This window comes from Myotis myotis, unplaced genomic scaffold, assembly GCF_014108235.1.
Source record: "Myotis myotis isolate mMyoMyo1 unplaced genomic scaffold, mMyoMyo1.p scaffold_m19_p_14, whole genome shotgun sequence".
Classification (NCBI taxonomy): Eukaryota; Metazoa; Chordata; class Mammalia; order Chiroptera; family Vespertilionidae; genus Myotis; species Myotis myotis.
The window spans coordinates 35,904,227-35,928,761 of record NW_023416318.1 but is presented as its reverse complement, the minus strand read 5'-3'; the positions used below and the strand labels follow the sequence as shown (position 1 = coordinate 35,928,761).

The 24,535-nt window shown below is 35.5% G+C and overlaps 1 protein-coding gene and 1 pseudogene across 4 annotated transcripts in view; one reads left to right on the top strand and one right to left on the bottom strand.

Moving 5' to 3' along the window:
* SOS1 (SOS Ras/Rac guanine nucleotide exchange factor 1) overlaps nt 1-24,535 on the bottom strand; it is a 110,705-nt gene that overhangs the window by 60,866 nt on the left and 25,304 nt on the right. For all 4 annotated transcript variants that reach the window (XM_036334785.1, XM_036334784.1, XM_036334782.1 and 1 more), the window contains exons 2-5: nt 15,014-15,139; nt 4,534-4,665; nt 2,481-2,645; nt 296-505 (exon numbers count right to left, since the gene is read on the bottom strand). In XM_036334785.1, coding sequence (XP_036190678.1) covers nt 296-505; nt 2,481-2,645; nt 4,534-4,665; nt 15,014-15,139 — 633 coding nt within the window. The remainder of the gene's footprint in view (nt 1-295; nt 506-2,480; nt 2,646-4,533; nt 4,666-15,013; nt 15,140-24,535) is intronic.
* On the top strand, nt 22,952-23,332 carry LOC118669374 (annotated as a pseudogene).

Below are 24,535 nucleotides of genomic sequence, written 5' to 3'. Positions count from 1 at the left end.
AAATGTGTTAAATTAAACAAACAAAAAAATATCTGCTTAAATAAGAGGTTTTTTCTTTGAAGTACATTAAAGATTCTGTGAATTCATTTCTACTTATATAATCAGTTTAGTTTTCAATTTATAATGTTAAATTTATTGACATGGTTGTAACAACTTTGTGATCATAGTCACTGTGAATTAAATCCCACAACTTAAAAATATTTGACAAGTTAGCAATCATGAACTATAAAAATTCAAATTTCATTGGTCATGTAAAATTAACAACACATGCAATGATATACATAATGATACTTACATTAGCTGAAAACAATTTTGAATTGGAGACAAAGGGCTCTCTAAAAACTTTTATAATTAAGTTCAGTTCCCTTATGTATTGCCGAATTTCTGCCATAAATGCCTTTACCAAATCATAGTAAGTCTGCTCCCCTGAGGTGGAAGGTTCTTCATCAGTTAAAGATAATATATTTATATCTTCCACATCTTGATGAAACATATCCATCAACACCTACATAGTCAAAGAGATTTTTAAAAGCATAATAAAATATGAATCTATAGTCAAATTTGAAGTTAAACAGTCTAAATGATTCCTTAAAGACAGTTCTTAAATGACAAAAAGCAAACACAATTATCTTTTCTTGGAAAAACTGCTACTACCTCAACTCAGTTTCTCTAATACAGAATTTAACATCTGGTATCACAAACTGACTCCCCCAAGTTTTCTAGCAATACTAGTTTCTGTCTGTCTCTCTTGTTAACCTATTATTTTTAATTTGTTCTCAAATCCTATCTTGGATTTCTCTCTGACTTAGTTTTCTTGTTTCATATACTTGCCATCACCACTTCATTTCAGGGCCTCACCACCTCATTTTTCTTTTTTAATATATTTTTATTGATTTCAGAGAGGAAGGGAGAGGGAGAGAGAGACAGAAACATCAATGATGAGAGAGAACCACTGATGGGCTGCCTCCTGCATGGCCCCTCCCGGGGATTGAGCCCGCAACCCAGGCATATGCCCTCGACCAGAATTGAACCCGGGACACTTCAGTCCGCAGGCTGACACTCTATCCACTGAGCCAAACTGGCTAGGGCTCACCACCTCATATTCAAATAATTCTTATAGCCTTCTTTGCCTACATTTGTTGGATATTGATCAAAATAAGTCCTGTTTTTTCTAAGAAGTCTACCATTATAACTCTTGCTGAACCTCATCTTTCCCCTTCCATGAACTTCTACATCATTATCCCCATAACACAATAAAATACCATCTTCTTTGGGTGACTTTCTGCTTGTTTCACAAATATAAATATCAACTCTGAAACCTTGTTTTATACTTCTCTTGCATCTCCTCCCTGTATGAGCACGTAGGATATACTCAAAAATATTTGTATGGTTCATTTAAAAGTATCAAATATTTTATGTTAATTAAAAAGTACATGCATATAAGCATAACCAGTGGACATAAGACATTGGGGGATAGGGGAGGCTAGGGGACTGTCTAGGGCGGGGGGATAAAATGGACACATATGTAATACCCTTTGTAATACTTTAAGCAATAAAAAAAAACAAAAACAAAAAAAAAACCCAAAAAACTAAAGTCTGGACAATAGTAAATATTCCTTAAAAAAAAAAAAAAAAAAAAAAGTAAATACTTTAAAACCAAATATTTATTCATTTAAAAATAAAAAAACCTTTGAAATCCTTCATCAGATCAGGTGAATTTTACTCTATACATTCACATTCTAAAAAAACAAATAAACACTAAAATAAAAGTAAATGGATTTAGTAATCAGAAATAATATTCCAAGTCAATAACAATATAGTGAGAAAAAAATGGAATGAAATGCTTCATCAGAAAATATTTTTCTTTTCCACAAAGTCATTTTTATAAAATGAAAATTCTGAGGTAGTATAGTACAATGACTAAGAACTTTAGAGTGAGATCTGGAGTTCAAGTCTAGGCTTTGAAACTTCTTGAAATATTCTGGACCAAATTCTTTATGATCTTCAGTATCCATTTTATACAATAAGATAAGAGCATCTATTGTATAACAGTATAATAAGGACTAAATGAGATGAATCATATATATGCTTAACTTTAAAAAATGTTTGCTCTTATTAGAGTAAAATCATACAAATAGTATCTAAAGAAAGCTAGGTATTAAAATAAAACTCTTAAGAGTTTAGTATTTTCACATTTTCAAAAATCTTCTAATCCAAATAAAATTTTAAGATATCACTAGTAAGAGATTATTATTAACTTGACTTGAAGCAACGCGTAAAAGAAAAACTGTATGACATGTTTAAACACATTTTAATACTATATATAATACTCTATTTTCTTAAAGTGATATCTTCAGTACTTGCCATTAGATTACTTTAAATATACCTTAACACAAGATATACAATTTTATTCTGACTAAATAGCATTCAGTAAGTCACATAAATATTTAAGAACAAAACAGAGAAGATCAGTATCCTACCTTATCAGCACACATTGCTACTTTTATATCTTGTTTTGTAATTTCATAATGCTGTATATTTCGTACATAATTCCCCACCAGCTTTAAAATGTCTGCAGAAATGTATTCTAATACTGCTACTATGTAAACAGAAACCTGGTGGTCAATTTTATAACCTAGGACCTCCTGAAAAATTAAAAGAAAAGCATGTTTAAAAATCATATACTATAACTTTGATACTGATTTAAAACATGCATACAATTTAGCTTACCTTTTATAAGGCCTGTGATTATCAACAGCATTTAATGTTAAGTGGCTCATTTATAAATAATATATTAATTGCTACTTGAAAATATGAGCTAAGAAAAGATAAGACCAAATAATCTATCATCATGTAAAATGCTTAAAAAGTACAGATTACTAAATAGATAATCCATAATCTAAGTAAGAAGGGAAGCCCAAATTTGGGGAAATGGGATATGCTCGTTGTAACCTAATTCAGAATACCTGGAATTAACTATGACAAAAGAGGTTTTTATCTCTATATAGAACAAGAGTTAATATATTATTGGTATATGTGAACGAATATCTATTAGCCTTGTACCTCTATCCTTTCCAAAGGAACCTGGGCTTTCCAAAACCCTGGTATCTGAACTGTTTACATGGAAAACAGTTCATGCTATGTCCTACTGAGCAATAGTGGTTATTAACAGCATGTTAAAAAGTCCTATTATTAGACTTCAAAGAGAGCATGGGCTTTGTGGAGTTTACCAGTTCCTATAGGAAAACAAATTATATTTTCTAAACAATTCAATTAAGGGGTGGAAAAGCCAACTTTGAAATAAGTTTACTAATGAGTTGGGGACAGGATATGTAAAAACAATTAAATGTTTATAGTGGCAAGGGTATATTAATAAGTTGAAAGATCCATTATTAGACCATAAAACTCAAAATTCAGGATTATTAATACAGCATACACATATCTCAACTTATTAATTCTCTTAGTATGTAATTCAACATATGCATGATAAAAATCATGAAAAGATAATTATAAAGTAGTCAATTACTACTAGTTTAGTAATTTTATATAACTTGCACTTATTACCTCAGACTATTTAGTAAGATATAGGCAGATAATTCTATTCAAACAATGTGAGTATAAAATATAACCTTTTGACGCTCTTAAACATCACCTAAGTGTTTAGCCTTAAATCCTGGACAGATCAAATAGACCTAGATTTCCTAACTCTTACTTATAGCCCTGTGAAGTTGGACTATAAGTTACTTAATCATTTTCTGCCTCAATTACCTCATCTACAAACTGGGGATAATGATAATAACTTAGCTCAGTAATAAAACTTAGATCATGCATGCAAGCATTAACATTTTGCTTGTATTATAGTATGCACAAAATTATTGATATCAAAGTGTTAAGATTTTAATTTTTATAATACCTATATTTTTGATGTAAGAGTTAAACAATAGTTTCTTCATTGTATTAAAATAGAAATAGCATTATTAGAGTTTGCTGCAGTTCCTCTTTCTATGAGCTCTGGTGAGACTCAGCTGACGGAGTGATTTAAATAAGTAGGATTGGATGACTAGGTGATCTTTAGGGAATGTTTGTTCAAAGGGTACACATAGCCCAATGACAGTCTCACAGAGGACCCTACCATCCAACGATGTGAAGGACTAAGACCTGAAGGATTTATAGGGACATTCAGGTCAAACCAACAAGAAAGAAGGGTTATAAATTCTCTTTGAGGTTCTACTGATTTCTGAGATGAACAAAATCCACAGCTACAACTTTCTTAGTTCTTTCAATTTGCTTGACTATTACTGTTGAAATTACTTTAAATCATGTTGCCCAACTTATACATTTCTCTTATCATATCATCCCCCTCACCCACCATGACATGAATTCCTGGAGAAATTTAAATGAAAAGGAATTACTTTTTTACTTTTCAGTTGACTTTATTCCATAAAACATATTATTCTTAGTGTTTGAAAAGTAGGGGTTTTATTTTGCTTTTAAAAGGCAAAGAAAAAAAAAGAGACAGTATTTCAGCTTTACCTTTAATAAAGGATGAATTTTTTCTACTGGGAGAGATAAAGGGTTTCTTCGCTTCCTTTTTTCAATAGCTGACTGGGCATCAGCTATTGCCCACTTATCAATTGGATGAGGAAAACTTTTTTGAACACGTTCCTTGGAAAATAGGAAAATAACAACTAAGCAACAAAATATATTAAATAGTGCTCTTCACTTACAATTTACTTTTAAAATCCAAGAATACTAAGAAAGTATTTTCACATGTTGTATACTTCTTATACTACAAACATACTTAAACTATAGCTGTCAACATATTAGTTTCTTAATTAGGCAATAAGGAATGTTTAATTCATTGTGTTAAGGGCAAAAATCACATTCTGAATTTCAATTTCACTATGATAAAGCTAATAACAAGAATGAGTAGAAGCCATTTTAAACATTATTTATATACAAATTTAAGGAACAAGACCTAAGCTCAAGAAGTAAATATCTAAAATCTAATTCTCATTCATTGTCCATACTTTCAATACCAATTACAAGCTCATTTTATACTTGAAACCTCTAAGAATTCTTTTCAATATCCATCATGCAAAGGTATTTGCCTTCAAACCTATTTACAAATCATAGAAATCAAGGGTTTATATTAGTAACAAATTTTAATACACTGTAGCTCATCATTAGAGTGTGAATCCTCCATAGGTTACGTATTACTTTTTTTTTTTTAATTAAATCTTTATGTTCAGATTATTACAGTTGTTCCTCTTTTTTCCCCCCATAGCTCCCCTCCATCCGGTTCCCACCCCACCCTCTGCCCTCACCCGCCCCGCCCCGCACTGTCCTCATCCATAGGTGCACGATTTTTGTCCAGTGTCTTCCCGCATCTCCCACACCCCTTTCCCTCCCAAGAATAGTCAGTCCACTCCCTTTCTATGCACCTGATTCTATTATAATCACCAGTTCATTCTGTTCATCAGATTATTTATTCACTTGATTTTTAGATTCACTTGTTGATAGATGTGTATTTGTTGTTCACAATTTATATCTTTACCTTTTTCTTCTTCTTCCTCTTCTTAAAGATACCTTTCAGCATTTCATATAATACTGGTATGGTGGTGATGAACTCCTTTAGCTTTTTCTTATCTGTGAAGCTCTTTATCTGACCTTCAATTCTGAATGATAGCTTTGCTGGATAAAGTAATCTTGGTTGTAGGTTCTTGGTATTCATCACTTTGAATATTTCTTGCCACTCCCTTCTGGCCTGCAAAGTTTCTGTTGAGAAATCAGCTGACAGTGGTATGGGTACTCCCTTGTAGGTAACTGACTGTCTTTCTCTTGCTGCTTTTAAGATTCTCTCTCTGTCTTTTGCTCTTGGCATTTTAATTATGATGTGTCTTGGTGTGGTCCTCTTTGGATTCCTTTTGTTTGGGGTTCTCTGTGCTTCCTGGACTTGTAAGTCCATTTCTTTCACCAGGTAGGGGAAGTTTTCTGTCATTATTTCTTCAAATAGATTTTCAATATCTTGCTCTCTCTCATCTTCTGGCACCCCTATAATTAGGATGTTGGTACGCTTGAAGCTGTTCCAGAGGCTCCTTACGCTATCTTCGTATTTTTGGATTCTTTTTTCATTTTGCTCTTCTGGTTGAGTGTTTTTTGCTTCTTCGTATTTCAAATCTTTGACTTGATTCTTGCGATCCTCTTGTCTGCTGTTGGAACTCTGCATAATATCCTTTATTTCAGTCAGTGTATGCTTAATTTCTTGCTGGTCCTTTTTCATAACCTTGAGGGTCTCACTAGATTTCTTGAGGATCTCACTACATTTATCGGCGGTCTCACCAGACTTTTTGAGGGCCTTACTAAATTTATCAGAAGTTTCTAGAAAGTTCTTGAAAAACCTTAAAAGTGTCATTTTGAACTCTATATCCAGTCGTTTGCTTTTCTCCATTTCTGTCATTTGTGACCTGTTTCTTTGTCTCCGCATTTTTTATGCTTCCCTATGTTGGTAGAGTGGCTTTGTGTGCTAGGTGTCCTATTGGGCCCAGTGGCTCAGCCTCCCCAATTACCTGAGGTGGACACTCTTGGTGCACCCCTTTGTGGGCTGTGTGAACAGTCTTGTAGTTAAGTCTTGATTGTTGTAGGTATCACTGCAAGGAATTGACCTCCAGGCCAATTGGCTGTGAGAATCAGCTGTGTCTACGGTGGGAGAACTTCTGTGCTGAAGACACCCTTATGAGGCAAGACTTGCTTCAGTGGGGCTTTGGTGCTCACTGAGTCAGCCCCCTGAGTGTGTCCCTTATGGATCTGAGGAGTTGTAATTGGATGGTCCCACTCTGACCACTGGATACACTGGATCTTGGATCTAAGGAGGTGCTAATTTAGCCTCTGCCTGAGGCTACCCAGCAGGCGCTACAAGGAGATCTGCAGATTCCCCTTCCTTGTTTGGGGTTTGGAGGTGCCCAAATGAGGCCCAGTTGTGAAGCAATGCAAGCTGCTGTGGGGCCTTGGGCCTCTCTTGAAAGTTCTGGGTCTGTCTGGCCCAGCTGCAGTTTGTTAGATAATTTTCAGATTGCAAGGGCCAGGGCATTCATATGCAAAAGCCTCTGCTGCAGCTTGGGTGGGGCGGGGTCTCAGGGAATCAACAGGGTGGAGCAAGCAGCTATGGCTAATCCTCAACCCTGCCCTAAGGGGCCCCAAGTCTCAGTGTCCTGGTAATCGCTGCAAGCACCTTTGAGAGAAAGCCGCCCTCGAGTTCCGAGTTCTGCCCGCTGCCAGACAGTCCAGTTTCTCCCCGTATGAGTCTGGGTCCCCAGAGACTCACCCGGAACTGGAGTTCAGAGCAGTCAGGGGCTTGTGACTCCCTCCCGATTCAAAAAGACAGCCGCGTCCTCAGTTGCCAGCCCTTGCCGCGTGTGCCTCCGTACCTCTGCACTTCCGCACCTCCTCTGAGTCTCCGTGTGCTTTTCTCTTTCCTTCTAGTTGTAGAATTTCCACTCAGCCAGCCTTCCTGTGGTTCTGGATGATGTCCGTTTTGTCTTTTAGTTGTATTTTTGAATTTGTTGTGGGAGGCAGCAATTTCCGGTGTTTACCTATGCCGCCATCTTGGTTTCTCCTATGTATTACTTTTTAACAAAATACTTGATTTTAATTTCCAGCACTTATTCAGTTAGAATTTCCATTGAAAGTGAAAGAACTCATGTTAATGTAAAAGCTGAATCTCCCTACTTTAATAAACTAATGTAATTCACTTCAAGCAAAAAATACTGTCATCCTCTCAAGTTTTTAAAATCACCTTTCAGGATACCATAATTACTAGTAAAACCAGTAGAGGTCGCTATTACATAATTTTAACATGGATTTTTAATCACTCAGTATTTAGTAGTACTACTAGATAAAATTAAACATCACTCCTTATTATAAATCTAAATAAGAAGTTTTTTCAGTTATTATTAAAATGGAAAATAAAATAGATTTCCATGTGATGTGGGGCGGGGGGACAGGCAGGTTATTCTAGGACATGTTAAGAATAAATTTATAAATTAAGAATAGTTTAACTCTTTCAAGTTTAATAAACTTTCTTACTATCTGTATTCAAGGTTAAATCAGCTGCCAAATATAAGAAGTGATCATTTTAATTCTAATTAATGGAATCAGTAATGTGTTGAAAGAAATTATTGTAGTTAAAAATGGAATTTACATACTTTTTCAAATGTCTAATTGAAAAGCTTTTTGCCAGGATAGTTTATCCTCATATAACACAGGCAAACATAAAGATCCAAAATATTGGGGCAGTTTGGATTGTAAAAAAGGAAGACAAAAGAGAAGGGGAAAAGGTAGAAAGGAACAAAAAAAAACAAAAATTATTTTCCTTCTTCAAGTCAACACTATAGACTTGCTATTCCAATAGAACAACTTACTATGATTCCCAATTAAAATTTTCACATCAATGGTTTCAGTCCATGGTTAATTCAATGGGTATAACCATGGTACAAACCTTATAATAGTATGACCCTATGGCTTGTAACTTTTTTTTTAACCTCAACTCATAGGAAGAAATCATAAATTTTTAATACATTTTATATTATATCCTTGCCCATCACACACACACTAAACTGGAACAAAGTTTCATAAAATAAAACTTGTCATTATATGCAGTGAACTAATATTTTCTTAACATTAAAAATATGTTAGCTGGGCAATGCACTAAAGTGATTTTATGACCTAGCAGGGGTTGGCAAACTTTTTGACTCGAGGGCCACAATGCGTTCTTAAACTGGACCGGAGGGCCGGAACAAAAGCATGGATGGAGTGTTTGTGTGAACTAATATAAATTCAAAGTAAACATCATTACATAAAAGGGTACGGTCTTTTTTTTTTTTTTAGTTTTATTCCTTTCAAACGGGCCGGATCTGGCCCGCGGGCCGTAGTTTGCCCACGGCTGACCTAGAGTCTAAAAAGCACTCGAATAGAGTGGTGATAGAAGCAGTAGAGCCCTAACCAGTTTGGCTCAGTGGATAGAGTGTCAGCCTGCAGACTCAAGGGTCCCAGGTTCGATTCAGGTCAAAGGCATGTACCTTGGTTGCGGGCACATCCCCAGTAGGGAGTGTGCAGGAGGCAGCTGATCGATGTTTCTCTCTCATCGATGTTTCTAACTCTCTATCCCTCTCCCTTCCTCTCTGTAAAAAAAATCAATTAAAAAAACATATTTTAAAAAAAAAGAAGCAGTAGAAGAAAACAGAAGGTGAACTCAATCTGACCATTCTAAAGATACTTGACATGTATCTTTGAAAAAAAATCATGGTGGAATTACAGAGGAAATTGTAGCCAGAATTGGGGTGGAAGAAAAAGAAAATACAACAGCAATCCCTTCCCATCTCAATTTCATCAACCTAATTCTAAGTGTATCTGTTGTTTTTTAACAAAGAAGGGGAAAGAAATTCAGCAAAGACAAAACAGAATGCAGAAACTGGCCGGTGTGACTCGGTAGGTTGGGCTTTGTCCTGTGCAATAGGAGGTTGCAGGTTGTGTGCTTGAGTCCCTGGTAGGGGGCGTGCAGGAGGCAGTCAATCATGTACTCTCACAACGTTTACTTCTCTCTCTAAAAATCAACAAACTATTTTTTAAAAATAAAAAAAGAATGCAAGAAAGGAGAAATAACAATGATCAAGAACACATTTTAGCCGTAACCGGTTTGACTTAGTGGATACAGCGTCGGCCTGCGGACTGAAAGGTCCCAGGTTCAATTCCGGTCAAGGGGGTGTGCAGAAGGCAGCTGGTCGAAGTTTCTCTCTCATCGATGTTTCTAACTCTCTATCCCTCTCCTTTCCTCTCTGTAAAAAAAATCAATAATATATATATATTTTTAAAAAGAACACATTTTAAATTTACTTAGTGTATTACTGGAATAAATTATACAACTATATACTTAGGAACACCAAGGGTCAGAATTGTATGGGAAAAGACTGGTAAGATAAAAAAAGGTGCCATGAATGTGGAAAGGCCAAGTTGAAAGAATTACTTTATCTCTTGTAGTGACAAGTTTAATTAAAATTTTAGAACAAAATAAAATTTCTTTTCACCGTATTTTAATATTTTTTAAAATAAAGAAGCCCAAGGAGAAATAATCAATGAAAGATTCATGAATTAGAATTATATTACTCTGCTACTTTCAAGATTAATAATTTTGTTTGTTTGAAATAAGGAACTCCATCTTGATTAATATCTAGTAGCTTTGAGAAAAAAATAAGACACAGAGGTAGGTTTGAGATACAGTTCTCTTATTAGCAGAACCGTGTCTTTTCCTTTACTTAATAAAGGGGTCTAAATAGATAATCTTAAACATCAATTTCAAGACAAATATTCTAGGACATATCAAAACTACACATGCATGTCCATGTAAATATTCAGACCACAGGTATTTTTAAAATCTAACAGTATTAAAGGCTTACAATGTGTGGGAGATTTTTTTGTCTAGAAAGGTAGAAAATATGGAGAACTTACTTAGGAAATCTAAATGTTAATGGAAAACATTAGAAAATTAAAAGGATTCTTTAGGATTCAAAGGAAAAGTTAAAGAAAAAATGAATGGGAAAGGGAAGCAAACTTTTAAAGTTTTAGGATATGACTCACAGGGGGAAAAACAGTCAAAGATAAGGAATCCAAGAAACCCTGAGTTAAATGAAAAAAAAAAAAAAAGTGTCAGTGCCCTAAGAAATGAAAGTTGGTTAAATACAGGACACATAGGTAAGCAAGGGAAACAGGAAAGATATTACAAATAAAAATAACTCTGGACAACCAGAGAGACGTAATGAACATATACAATTATGAAAGAATAAGATCTAAGAAATTATACAAAGAAAATACTTTACCAGGGACTTATCACATAAGAAATAATACTAGTTTTTGCTTTTATTTTTAATAAGATTAAGTATAAAAAATGAGGAGGGGGAGAACAAACCAGATTTGAGCAACTTTTATACACAATCTTTTAAAACAAATTATTTTGAAAAGACAGGGCCAAATAATATATACCCCTCCTCTGCATTACCAGAGCATTTATATATACTTCCTATTGATCTGAAACACTGCTCAATCGACAAGAGATATTCAGCTATTAGTATCAGGGATTAGTGAATATTGGCTACATCAATGAAACAAATCCCATTCATTTGGACTATGATTTTTCAATTTGTAATGATCTGCAGTACAAATTATCAATACATTTTAATAAGCAAAACTAAAAATACGTATGTAATCCATCAATTTTCAAGTACTTTTAAGTACCTAATTTCCTAAAGCTATATGGCAACTACAAATCATTTTTAGTTTGTGATTAAAACAAATCCCCTAAGGGCCGAATATTAAGCAAGAACTGTCACTCCACTTTGAATTATGCTTATTCTTTAAAGTAATCAAAATGTATTCTTTATAAAGATAAAAAAATGCATATATTCCACTAACTCGGACTGATCTATTTTTTGAGTACATTTTTATATGGTCCTCAATTTTTTAAAAATTTTGATGAATTCTCTCTTACCCCAAAATTTATTTGAAAGTCTTGCTAAATTATTACTTTAAAAGCTCCACAAATGTATTTTTAAAATTTTGAAAATGTATTAAAGAAATAAAGAGCCCTGGCCAGGTGGCTAAGTTGGTTGGAGCATCATCCTGTACACCAAAAGGTTGCAGGTTCAATCCCTGTTTGTGGCACATATGGGAAGCAACTGATGTTTCACTCTCACATCGTTGTTTCACTCTCTCTGTCTCAAATCAATGAATATATCCTCAGGTGAAGATATTAAAAAGAAAGAAAGAATTCTAATAAACAAAGAAAATGAAAAATTACTGATAGAAGAATCTAAGATACAATTACGTTCATCTAAATATCTCCATATTCTTATCTAAATACCCTGCCAGGAATGATAGATAAAGACCCAGGTTTCCATCTTTTAAAAAAAAATGTATTCTACCATTCTGAGGTTAATAGTCTAGTATATAAAATAAGGAGAGCCTGGCTAGTGTGCTCCATAGTTGAGCCTCGACCCATGAATCAAGAGGTCACAGGTTTGATTCCTGATTAGGGCACATGCCTGGGTTGCAGGCTCGATCCCCAGTAGGGAAGGTGCAGAAGGCAGCGAATTGGTGTTTCTCTTTCATCGAAGTTTCTATTTCTCTATTCTTCTCCCTTCCTCTCTCTCTTTCTTAAAAAAAAAAAAAAATCAATAAAACATTTAAAAAATAAAATAAGGAGAATAACTACTACTCCACAGGGTTGTTGTAAGGACATAAAAATATATATGGCAGTACTTTGAAATTACGAAGCCTATTATATAACTGACTGCTATTTCTATTACTGTCATATTCTCTTTCAAAAATTTATTCCCAACCCTAAAGCCAGCTCAATGGAATATCACATGGCTACATCTATCTTAAGGGCCCAGATTAAGTGCTTAAAAATCATAAGATAGGACGTAGGGTAAATACCTTTGATATCTCAGAAATTTTCTGAGTACTAAAAAACTATAAAATATCCTTTTTTATTTAGTCTTAAGTACATATTGATTAAATATGTGCAAGTGAGAGACTGACTCATTAGTATTTCCAAGAAGTCATGATCTCCTTCAATACTAGAAAAGTAATGAATTAGTTTCTATATTAATTAAAAGGAGGAAATTAAATAAACATAGGTATAGTACAACATATCTGGAAAGAGCTTTTTGAGTCTATGCAATGTTACCAAACTAGCAAAGTCTTGGGATGTACCAACATTGGAATGATAAGCAGGACAAGACCTTTTTTTCCATTTTAATACAGTAGGCATAGGGTTACATGCTGCATTTTATAAACACTGTGGGTGAACCCAACTAGAATCTGAAAGAGCAAATGAAATTGTTAATTGAGGAGAGTCAGGTAACCAGTTCTATTCAAGATCTACTCTGAAGCCCACTGTAATCAGTGACTAAAAGAAATTTTGAATAAAAGATATTTGACCTTATAATTCAAAGGGAAAAAGGGATAAAATGTATGAAATCTACTTTGAATTACTTAAGTAATCAAAGTAAATTACTATTCCATAGGACACAATCTTTCCTACATTCACAACCTCTGTAATTTGATGTTCCTCAATATCTCTCTACTCAACTGAAATCTGGATCTCCCCTGAAAACTTAGGGTAGGAACTGCCCTTGTCTCAAAACCCACATGAAGGTGAATTTTGCATCTTTTTCACTTTGCAAGCTGCTTCTGGAACATCACTCTTTTCCACTCTCATGTAAAGTCCTGCATCATCTTGTGGGAATTCACGTCTACAGTAAGGACACATAAAGTACCATGGCCTCTTAATTCATCACCTCTAGTCCAGCCACCACCACATGGCCACATCGTGTTTTGTAACAATGTTACTAAAGAAACCTTAAATTCCAACAACTGTCTCTGATCCCAATCTATTCTTCTCTGTCTCTCACTCAGGTATTCTAGTGTTCTCAGTTCTCTGACCTTATTAGGAAATCCAATACCTCGTTCTCTCCATATTTTTCTAATCTGCCTGGTCTCTCCCACCTGGCAAAATAGCTTAGTGGTAACGTATGCCCCCAAAACTTAGACTTTCTGGGTTAAAGTCTTGGCTTTACTTATAGCTGTGACCTTGGGCAACGTATTTACCCTTTCTACTTCAGTTTCCACATTTATTCATTCAATACCTATTTCCTGAGTACCTTCTCAGTGCCAGTTCTAGGTGGTAGGAATCTGGCAGTGAACAAGGAAAAAAATCCCTGGAGTCTTCATTCTAATAAGAGAAGTAGTATCATCTTCATGGGGTAATTAAAAACTTTAAATGAAATGTAAAACATAAAAGTGTTTAGGCCAGTGCATAATACTGTAGCAAGTACTCAAACATCAGCTATTACTACATTTCACTTTTTTCCTTATCCAATTTAGATTCTCTGATGTTATTTTCAGTAGTTTCTCATTGGATAAGCCTCAACCCTCAGGGAAACAGAGCAGACCTGGGGTAGACAGAGATCTCTCCTCCCCAGCCACTGTGTGCTTTAAAATCATTATTATATTCTATGTGTGTTATGTCCTGAAAAGGGCTCTAAAGCACTGCTATTACCAGTCTTCACAACTCCTTTGCCCTACTGTTCTTCTACTGTATATCCATGGTGAAATACCACTTAACCCAACTATTTTGTGTGTGTGCCCACACTTGAGTATTGCAAAGGAAATGTCACAAAGATTTGTACAACTATACATTTGAGGTCATTAACATCAAATGATCCATCATTGATTGCCATAAGCGTCTTTTATTTTTCCAGCTCCATCTCCCATTTTCAGTACTTCAAACCTATTTCTTTCCTCTCAAACTTTTGACTCCTTCAGTTTAGATGCCTCTACTTCTGAGATGCTAACCTTAAGCCCCAAAGCCTATCTTTTAGTTTGCTCCTTTTAAAATTTCCCACATCCCATTTACTCATAGTATATATCACATTATGTTATTATCCATATACCTATCTCTATCTCCACTAAACTATAACCCTAAAAGGACAGGAGTCATGTCATCTTTGAAACAGATTGTAGAACTTCCTTCCTAGATTTTTAGGTGTTTCCCTCCCAAATGGTAGAAAGGGGTCCACTTACTATCAAAAATACATGTAATACTTGAAGATCAAAATATTAACTGTGACGTTCTCGAAAGGAGAGCTAGCTTTACAAAACAAACAAACTAAATACTTGGACATATTCTATTCTTAAAGGTATGAAAATACGTATATATAATTTAGCATAAGAAGTAATGTTTAGAGGCCAACAAAAGATCATTTTAGATTAAAAGCAAAACATGGAATGGTTTGACAGCTAAAACACAAACAAGCTATCATACTCCCAATACAAAGTTAAAATAAATCCAGTCTTTAATTTTTAAAGAGTTGAACTGAAGAGCGACTCTTTCCCCTTCACTAAAATTACAATAAACACATAGGTTTTATATATTAAATACAATGCAAATTTATCATACCTCTACATCTGAAACACTTCGGGGCTGAGCCTGGCATAGCATATTTAATAATTGCAAGATTAATTCTTCAACATACTGAAGAGCATCGTCACTAGACTCAAGAGTTGGATGAACTTGTCCCTGGACCTATAAACAAAAAGAAAAGTAATTAAAATGTAGGTTTGTTTCATCTAATCAAACAAACAAAACCAATAAATTTTTTTTATCCTCACCTGAGGATACTTTGCTTTTCAGAGAGTAGAAGGGAGGGAGGAGAAGGTAGAGAGAAAGAGAAACATCCATGTGAGAGAGACACATCAATTGGTTGCCTCCTACACACGCCCCTCAAAGCCACAACCCTTCGGTGCATGGGCCAACGCTTCACTGACGTACACTGGCCAGGGCCAAATAAATTTTTTTTTTTTTTTACTGTGGGTTTGTACTCAAGAACATGGTATGGCTCACAAATACAAATTTGAGTGTTATGACACAGAAGTCAGGAGAGTCAGAAGTTCTCAACCTTTTCCCCAGCCACATGCACCATACATGCTTATTAACATGTTCTTGGAGGTCCACATATCTAATTGCATAATTTCAATATTTTTTTTCTTAAACCATAGTTACCCTGTGGGAATACAGAGAGGGTGGGAGAGGCTGAGCAGGGGATAGATACAGTTTATATGGTTTTTGTCAAGTACCAGTGGTAGCTGGAACGTTTACTTAACATACCAGTTGGGCAAAATTGAACTCCTATGGATCTCTGTCCCTTACTTAACTCTATCTTTCCTATTAAATGATAAAATACAAGAGGGATATTTCTTATCTTATTCATCATTGTAACTCCAGCATAATGATGAGCACACATAATACAAGCTTGATAAATGTTTGTTGAACACAAAGTCACCCTATATCAGGGGACACAAAATGAGTACTTTTGATGATTTGTACTGTCTATACTTTAGGAAGATAATTTGGTGGTCACTCATTCATAAACACTTAATAATCTTTACCTTTATTTTTTTATTATTTCTTTGGAGGCACCTCAGGCCACTGGCCTCTGTAAAACTTACATTTTAATAACCAGCATAATATTTACTTGTATCCCTATGGGTCAACATTTTTCCTCCTTTTAAAAAAATGGCTGAAAATCAGTTCCAGGGACAACACATGTTTCTAAATATGTTCATCTCTCTAAGGGAAGTAGAGCACTCATGGGATGAAATTGTATAGCACTCACTGGCCAAGGACACTTAGTATGGTATTCTTCTTTAAAAAGTACTGAGTACATATATATACAAACATATCCATATCTATGTACTTTCCATGTATATTTTTAAAACTCATTATATGATACAGTTTATAAAAATCTCCTCATACGCAGAGGCTGTCAATCTTCCTTCACCCCTCAAATGTGGATTTTATCCTTGACTGCCTTCTCCCTTTTTCTCTTTCCCCAAGTAATCTCATTTTCTTCCACATTTTGAACTATCTCCTGTGTGGGTGATTCCCAATCTATTAGTTCTGACTTCTCTCCCAAGTTTTAGAACACTTCAAGTAACTTGCTAGATATCAACACCTATCCAACCAAAACCTCAAATATAACATAGAAAAAAAGTTGAACAAGAAAAGCTGTATCTCACATAGAACTGTGTCTCACAAATGTGGTGTGTGTGTGTGGTGTGTGTGAAAAACACAGTAAAGACTGCCCCTGATTTCACTAATATGTAGTCCTGGAAAATAAGCTCTAATTGGGGGTTACATTCATGTCCAAGGCTCCAGCATCACAAACAATAGCTACAGACTTACAAAACCACGTATTAGAAATAAAAGGGTCTTTAGAACTCATTTAACTCAGTCCCTCTACTTAGCAGATGAGAAAAAAAGGAGACACCCACAATCCTATAGCTAACTGATAATACTTTAAGTACTGAACCTCGGCCTCCTGGCATGTAGGCCAGAACTCTTTCCATGAAAATGCTGACTTTCAAGCCTGAAGGAGTCTTGGAAGTGTCCTAACACCCCTTCAGCATAAGGAGCAGAATGCCCATGAATTGTGTCTACTTATATAGGGGGCTTCTACATAAAACTTGGCTTGAAATATGTTGTCATAATTAAACACTGGCATGTCATAAATGCAAACAGCACTATAATCTTTAGAATCTAAAAAGGTAAAGGGATCATTTTTTACCCATTTTTACACAAAGGATCACAATGCATTATATGAAATTAAATTCTTCATTAATATGGCTCCATTCCGAGCTGCTTTTCAATTTACATTTTATGCTGAAGTAATACATTTTCAGCTTGCTGAAACATGGAGTGCAGTTTCATTCACGCTGTTCTATCGTTCATTTTCTTACCTTTCGGTTACCTATTTGACTTTCAAAACCCAGATCCCACCTCAGCTGGGAAAACAGCCTTGTTTCTTACATTTTTCTAAGTCAGAATTAATCTCATTCAAGTAACTGATTTACTGAATCTATTAAATATCAGATATTCTATTAGATGAAGGATATATAAGCACATCTCATTTTATTGTGCTTCACTTTATCACACTTTTTATATATTGTGTTTTTTATAAACTGAAGGTTTATGGCAACTCTGCTTTGAGCCAGCCTATCAGTGGCATTTTCCAACAGCATTTGCTCACTTCGTGTCTATGTGTTACATTTTGGTAATTCTCACAACATTTCAAACTTTTTATTATTATTATATTGTTATGGTGGTCTGTGATCAGTGATCTCTGATATCACTATGTAATTGTGATATCACGAACCACACCAATAGAAGATGTTGAACTTAATTAATAAATGTGTGTGTTCTGACTGCTCACTAATGGGCCATTCCTGGTTTCTCTCCCTCTCCTTGGGCCTCCTTATTCTTTTATTAAAATATATTTTTATTGATTTCAGAGAGGAGGGGGGAGGAGAGAGAGAGAGAGAGAGAGAGAGAGAAACGTCATGATGAGAGAGAATCATTGATTGGCTGCCTCCTGCAGGTTCCATAATGGGGATCGAGCCCACAACCCAGACCAGGAATCAAACCATGACCTCCTGGTTCATAGGTCGATGCTCAACCACTGAACCAAGCTGGCTGGGCTGGGCCTCCTTATTCTTTAGACACATCAATATTGAAATTAGGCCAATTAATAACCCTACAATGACCTATAAGTGTTTAAGTGAAAGGAAGAGTCGCATATCTCTCACTTTAAATCAAAATCTAGAAATGATTAAGCTTAGTGAGAAAAACATGTCAAAAGTCAAGACAGGCAAAAAGCTAGGCCTCGCATGCCAGTTAGCCAAGTTATGAATGCAAATGAAAAGTTCTTGAAGGAAATTAAAAGTGCTACTCCAGTGAACACACAAATGAAAAAAAAAAACGAAACAGCTTTCGTGCTGATCTAAAGAAAGTGTTAGTGGTCTGGATAGAAGATCAAACCAGCCACAAGTCTCCCCTCCCCCGCCCCACTAAATCAAAGATTAATCCTGAATAAGGCCTTAACTCTCTTCATTCTGTCAAGGCTGAGAGAGGCAATACAGCTGCAGAAGAAAAGTCTGAAGCTATCAGAGGTTGGTTCATGAGGATCAAAGAAGAAGCTCTCTCCATAATACAAAAGCACGAGGTGAAGCAGCAAATGCTGTTGTAGAAGCTACAAGAAGTTATCCAGAAGATCTAGCTAGGATAATCAATGAAGGTGGTTATGCTCAATAACAGATTTCCAATGTAGATTAAACAACCTTATATTGGAAGAAGATGCCAACTAGGACTTTCATCGCTGAAGAAGTCAATGCCTGGCTTCAAAACTTCCAAGGACAGGAGACTCTCTAGCTAGATGCTAATGAGACTGTAAGCAGGTCAGTCACATCTTCAGGCTCCACTCCTAATTCTAGTTCTCTTGCTGTTTCTACCATGTCTTGAACCTCTCAAAGTCTTGAACCTCTCAAAGTCACCCATGACAGTTAAAATTAGCTTCTTCTAAAGTCCTGTTAATGTTGATATTTTGACCTCTTCCCTTTTCTTCTGCAGCTGTACTTCCAGGTAATATCTATCAGGTAAATACCTATCAGAGGTTGATATTTTGACTTTAAGTTGAAGCCAGTGCTCATTTACCAGTCTGAAAATCCTAGGGCCCTTAAGGATGACACTAAATCTACTCTGTCTGTGCTCTATAAATGGAACAACAAACCATGGATAACAGCACATCTGTTTACAACATGGCTGACTGAATAGTTTAAGCCCACTGTTGAGACCTACTGCTCAGAACAAAAGATTCCTACTGCTCATTGACAATGTCCCTGGTCACCCAAAAGCTCTGATGGAGATATATAAGATTAATGTAGCTTTCATGCCTGCTAACATAATATACATTCTGTAGCCCATGGATCAAGAAGTAATTTCAACTTTTTAGTCTCATTACTTAAAACATTTCATAAGGCTATCACTGCCATAGACAGTGGTTCCTCTGATAGATCTGAGCAAAATAAAAACCTTCTGAAAAAGATTCACATTCTAGATGTCATTCAGAATATTCATGATTCATGGAAAGATGTCAAAATATCAACATTAACAGGACTTTAAAAGACGTTGATTCTAACCCTTATGGATGACTGAGAGATTCAAGACTTCAGTGAGGAAGTAACTACAGATGTGGTAGAAACAATAAGAGAACTAGAATTAGAAGTGGAGTCTGAAGATGTGACTAAACTGCTGCAATCTCATGATAAAACTTTAATGGATAAGGAAGTTGCTTCTTATGGATGAACAAAGGAAGTGGTTTCTTGCCCTAGCTGACTTGGCTCAGTGGATAGAGTGTCGGCCCTCAGACTGAAGGGTCCCGGTTTCGATTCCAGTCAAGGACATGTACCTTGGTTGCAGGCTCAATCCCTGGTCCTGGTCTGGGCATGTGCAAGAGGCAACTAATCGATGTGTCTCTCTCACATCAATGTTTCTCTCTCCCCATCCTCTCCACTCTCTAAAAATCAATGGAAAAATATCCTCAGGTAAGGATTAACCAAAAACAAACAAACAAACAAAACAGTCCCTGTTCACATGGACCTAATACTCTAATATATAGAATCAAATGAATTGTATATAACAAAAGCGGTGAAATGCTATGGTTTACAAACAAACAAAAACTTGATAATGTTTAAAATTCAGGCACATATAATTCAAATGTTATGTTTGATACCTTGCATAACATAAAATTTTAGAAATTCAAATACTTTTATTCATTGATATTTATAAATATAACCTATTAGATAAATAATGCATGATGCCACTGTTCTTCTAAGTTTCTGGACATTAACCTTTATTATGTCTTATATCTGTCAAATAGGGTTCACAAAGTTCATTTATACAAGAGAGTAATAAATTATTTTACTTCCTTAAAAACAGAAACAATACTTCAAACCTCTGACTGACTGAAAAACATAGGCAATGTTAAATGTTTAAAGATAAGCAGAGTACCAATTCCTAAAATACACAGACTTTGCTCTTTATCTTTCAAGGAAGATACTACTAAGAGATTTCTTTAATGAGCAGACAGTAGTATTACATTTCCTATACAGATAGAATAAAAATCTTCTCTTCTATGAGATAGTGTAACAGCTAAAGTATTCCATGTGTTCCAATCCATATAAATGGTACCCAAAGACATTTAATAGATCAAATGATCCCTATTATTTAAGATTATGCAGAATAGGTTTCCCTGCCAAACCTTATGACAGCCTTCTGAAGCCATCCATAGCTGATATTCACTGAGGTTGTGTGTGTGTGTGTGTGTGTGTGTGTGTGCACTCACAATTAAAATTAACATTAGAATTGGGTTTAAACTAGGTGTGAGTTTTCCCTTTTTTTCCATTTTTTGAAAATATTTTACTGACATAGAAAACTTCATATACTTCTTTAAATGCAATTACTTTAGTTAATTTAAGTAAAATAAATGCAAAAAATTCACTAAAGAATTAATGATAGCCATGAATAAGAATTCATATGATCATGACAGTATTTCTTTGAAGATATAATCATGATCTTCAACAAAGGTGCCACCCATTGAATTTTAAACTTTCCTTAAGGACTGCCTGCTTCTATTTTGACAGTTCGTCTCTAAAAATTTTTAAGATTCAGAAACAACTTTGTTGGCTAGTACTGCCAGATTTTGTGGAATCTTAAAAAGCAAAAGGATTAGGTCTAAATCAATTCCTAGCTCTTTGATATATGAATCCTCTAAGTGTATTCAGAATCCCTTGGGTAAACTGCCAGAATAAACTATGTTGAATTCTGATGAATCTTTAATAGCCTTTTCTAGCTAATGGCTCTCTGAAGAATTAGAAAGGCTTCTAGATTGTATTTTGTCATATCTTGGGCCCAGATCTGCTTTTATTTATAATTATAACAGGAGAATTTGAAATAAAACTGGTATTCTCAAAACCTTTACAATCATAAATAACAAAGATTTCTATTGTTAAATCTCTCAGTATTATGACTGTTTAATCAATGTTTGATGTTTTAGATGCTTATTTCTTCTCATTCTGAGTTTCATTTAAAAATCAAAGTAGAAATCCTTTGCCAAAAACAATTTAAAGACAAAAATAAAACAAGTTAAAGAGCTTAAATCTTTTCCATAAATAAAATGGACTAAACTATTTGTTCATTTCTTGGGGCCTATTACTCTTTAGGTCCACGTATATAACGTATGCAAAAATCTTTTTTCCCCCCCTGAGCTCCTCTTATTTGCTGGGGACACAAAAATGAATGAGGACATGGCATCTGCCCTTCAAGATTTCAGCTCACAGAGGAGCTAGGCATATAAACAATGACTTCGCACAATATGATGAGGATAAAATGAAGTTAATATTTAAGGTACAGTGATGACCAAAAAAAGAATAACCTAACTGTTGATATGTGAGAAGTATCAGAAGCCTTCACAAGTAAAACATTCTTGAACTGGAGAATAAAGGATAAATAAGATTCAACAGGCAGTAGATAAGGAAGCAGGGTTTTTAGTAAAAAAGCTAACATAAAAAGACATAGAGGCCAAGACAAAATTATGTGCTGGGGAAACTGCAAGAACTGGACCGAAGAGTACCTGTGGGGAAAGCTAAGACTAGAAAGGGCGGGCTTGTATGTCATGCCAAGGAGGTGGAAAGTGATCAGGAAAGCAGAAAATAATTGAAGACTTTTAAATCAACCACTGACATAACTAGATTTACATGCTAAAGAATCTCTCTTTGCTATGAACCATTCATATTAAAGCCTTAGTTTAGTTTAGTCTAAGTCTCTTTCCTTATACTTATCAATGGCAGAGGGGGATAAGAATATGAAAAAAAGAAAAAAAATTTCCCCTCAGTTGTGACTCATTCAAAAAATATTTATTGAATGTCTACTGTGTACAAGATGCTATTCTAAATGTCAGAGATCCAGTAGTATACAAGATATACAAAGGCCTGGCTCTCATTGAGCTTATATTTTAATACAAAGAGGCTCCAGCTATTTGGTTTTATTTAAAAAAAAAAATAATCTCATTTTAAACCTCAATCTACTGAAATGAGACATAAGTATAAGGGAGAAAGCAGTGCTCCCAACTTCTGCTTTAGGTTGGAGGGGTGGTGGCAAATTCAAACCCTGTGAACTCTGTGGTGTTTTGTGTGTTTTTTAAATCTTCACCCGAGGATATTTTTTTCTGTTGATCTTTAGAAAGAGAGTGAAAGGGAGAGAGGGGGAGAGACAGAGAAAAAAATATTGATGTGAGATACAATCAACTGGTTGCTTCCCACACGTTCCCCAACAGGGATGGGGATTGAACCTGCAACCAGGGTATGTGCCCTTGACTGGGAATCAAACCCACGATCCTTCACTCTGTGGGCTGATGCTCTAACCACTGAGACAAACCAGCAAGGGCCCTGTGGTGTTCTCTATTGGCAGCCAGGAAGTTGGCCACAACGATCTAGTTCTTTGTAGATGGGTACTGGAGAATTTAGAAAAGATGGGGTTCTGATAGGCTACAAAGGGAGTAGATGCTACAGGATTATAAAGGATTTGATTCAGGGTGGAGAGTTTGTTAATGGGATGATACTGGAGTTGCCAGTATTGACTGGGGACCACTTGCAGATGAAAATTTTAAACTTAGGCACTTAGCTCGAGGACTACTTTCAATGGCAAACAGGCCCCAATACAAATGGCTGTCAATTCATCACCTGCTCTAAGTGTGATTGGTTGGATGGAAAGCATGTGCTGCTTGGAAAAAATCACTGATGGAATTCTAGTGTTGAGAATGTCCCCACAGGCCCCAACAATAAACTTAAGCTGCCTATGGTGACCTCACAGTGTGGGGAGAAATAGTCCAGAGCAAGACTGAATCAGACGTCCTTGTCTCTGCCATTGTAGGCCTGCCCTTGCTCTGGGTGATGCTCTTAAGTAAAATAATCTGGAATGGCCCCTATCTGAGTCCCTGCTTGCTACTGCCCTGTTTGATCAAGAGACCTTGGAAATATCACAGATTCATAACCCAAGATTTTCTGTTTTTCAACTGTAAATAAAGTTTTTTGTTTTGGTGAGGCATTGTGGGGGGCAGTGGGAGGGGTGGCAAAAGGGAAACTACAGATGTAACTAAAGTACATCTAAGTTTTTCTAGGAATTGAATACACTACTTACACACAATTAATGTCTTGTGTAAACACATCACTGGTGGTTAATCCAGAAATATTATCTCTTCTCTAATAGAGCCAGGTCTGTATCCTATCTATACTTAATTATAACTACCATGTCATCTGTTCATTTCACTCCTTGCCTACTACCTTGCACTCTTTCCCAGAATCCACAGAACCTAACTACATTAGGATAATTCAGAGAAAAAAGTGTTCTATTCATGGAGTACTTATGAAATGAATGAATGAATCACAATGTTAAGTTCCATATAATATTAGAAATAACTTTGAATTAAACATGCTTTGTAGGGTGGATTGAGAATCTAATCACTGTTTATAATATTGCCTAAGAGAGGGCATCTCAAACCCCTAGTAATTCATAAACTAACTTTTGAACCTCAAGTCTTTATTAAGTGGGAATAGGCAATATGCTTAGATAATAATTTAAGTTTTTCTTCTTAAAATAACGTTTTATTTATTTATTTATTTTTAAATTAAATCTTTATTGTTCAGATTATTACATTTGTTCCTCTTTTTCCCCCCATAACTCCCCTCCTCCCAGTTCCCGCCCCACCCTCCGCCCTCACTCCCCACCCACTGTCCTCATCCATAGGTGCAAAATTTTTGTCCAGTCTCTTCCCGCATCTCCCACACCCCTTTCCCCCCCAAGAATAGTCAGTCCATTCCCTTTCTATGTCCCTGATTCTATTATGATCACCAGATTATTTATTCACTTGATTCTTAGATTCACTTGTTGATAGATGCATGTTTGTTGTTCATAATTTGTATCTTTACCTTTTTCTTCTTCTTCCTCTTCTTAAAGGATACCTTTCAGCATTTCATATAATCCTGGTTTGGTGGTGATGAACTCCTTTAGCTTTCCCTTATCTGTGAAGCT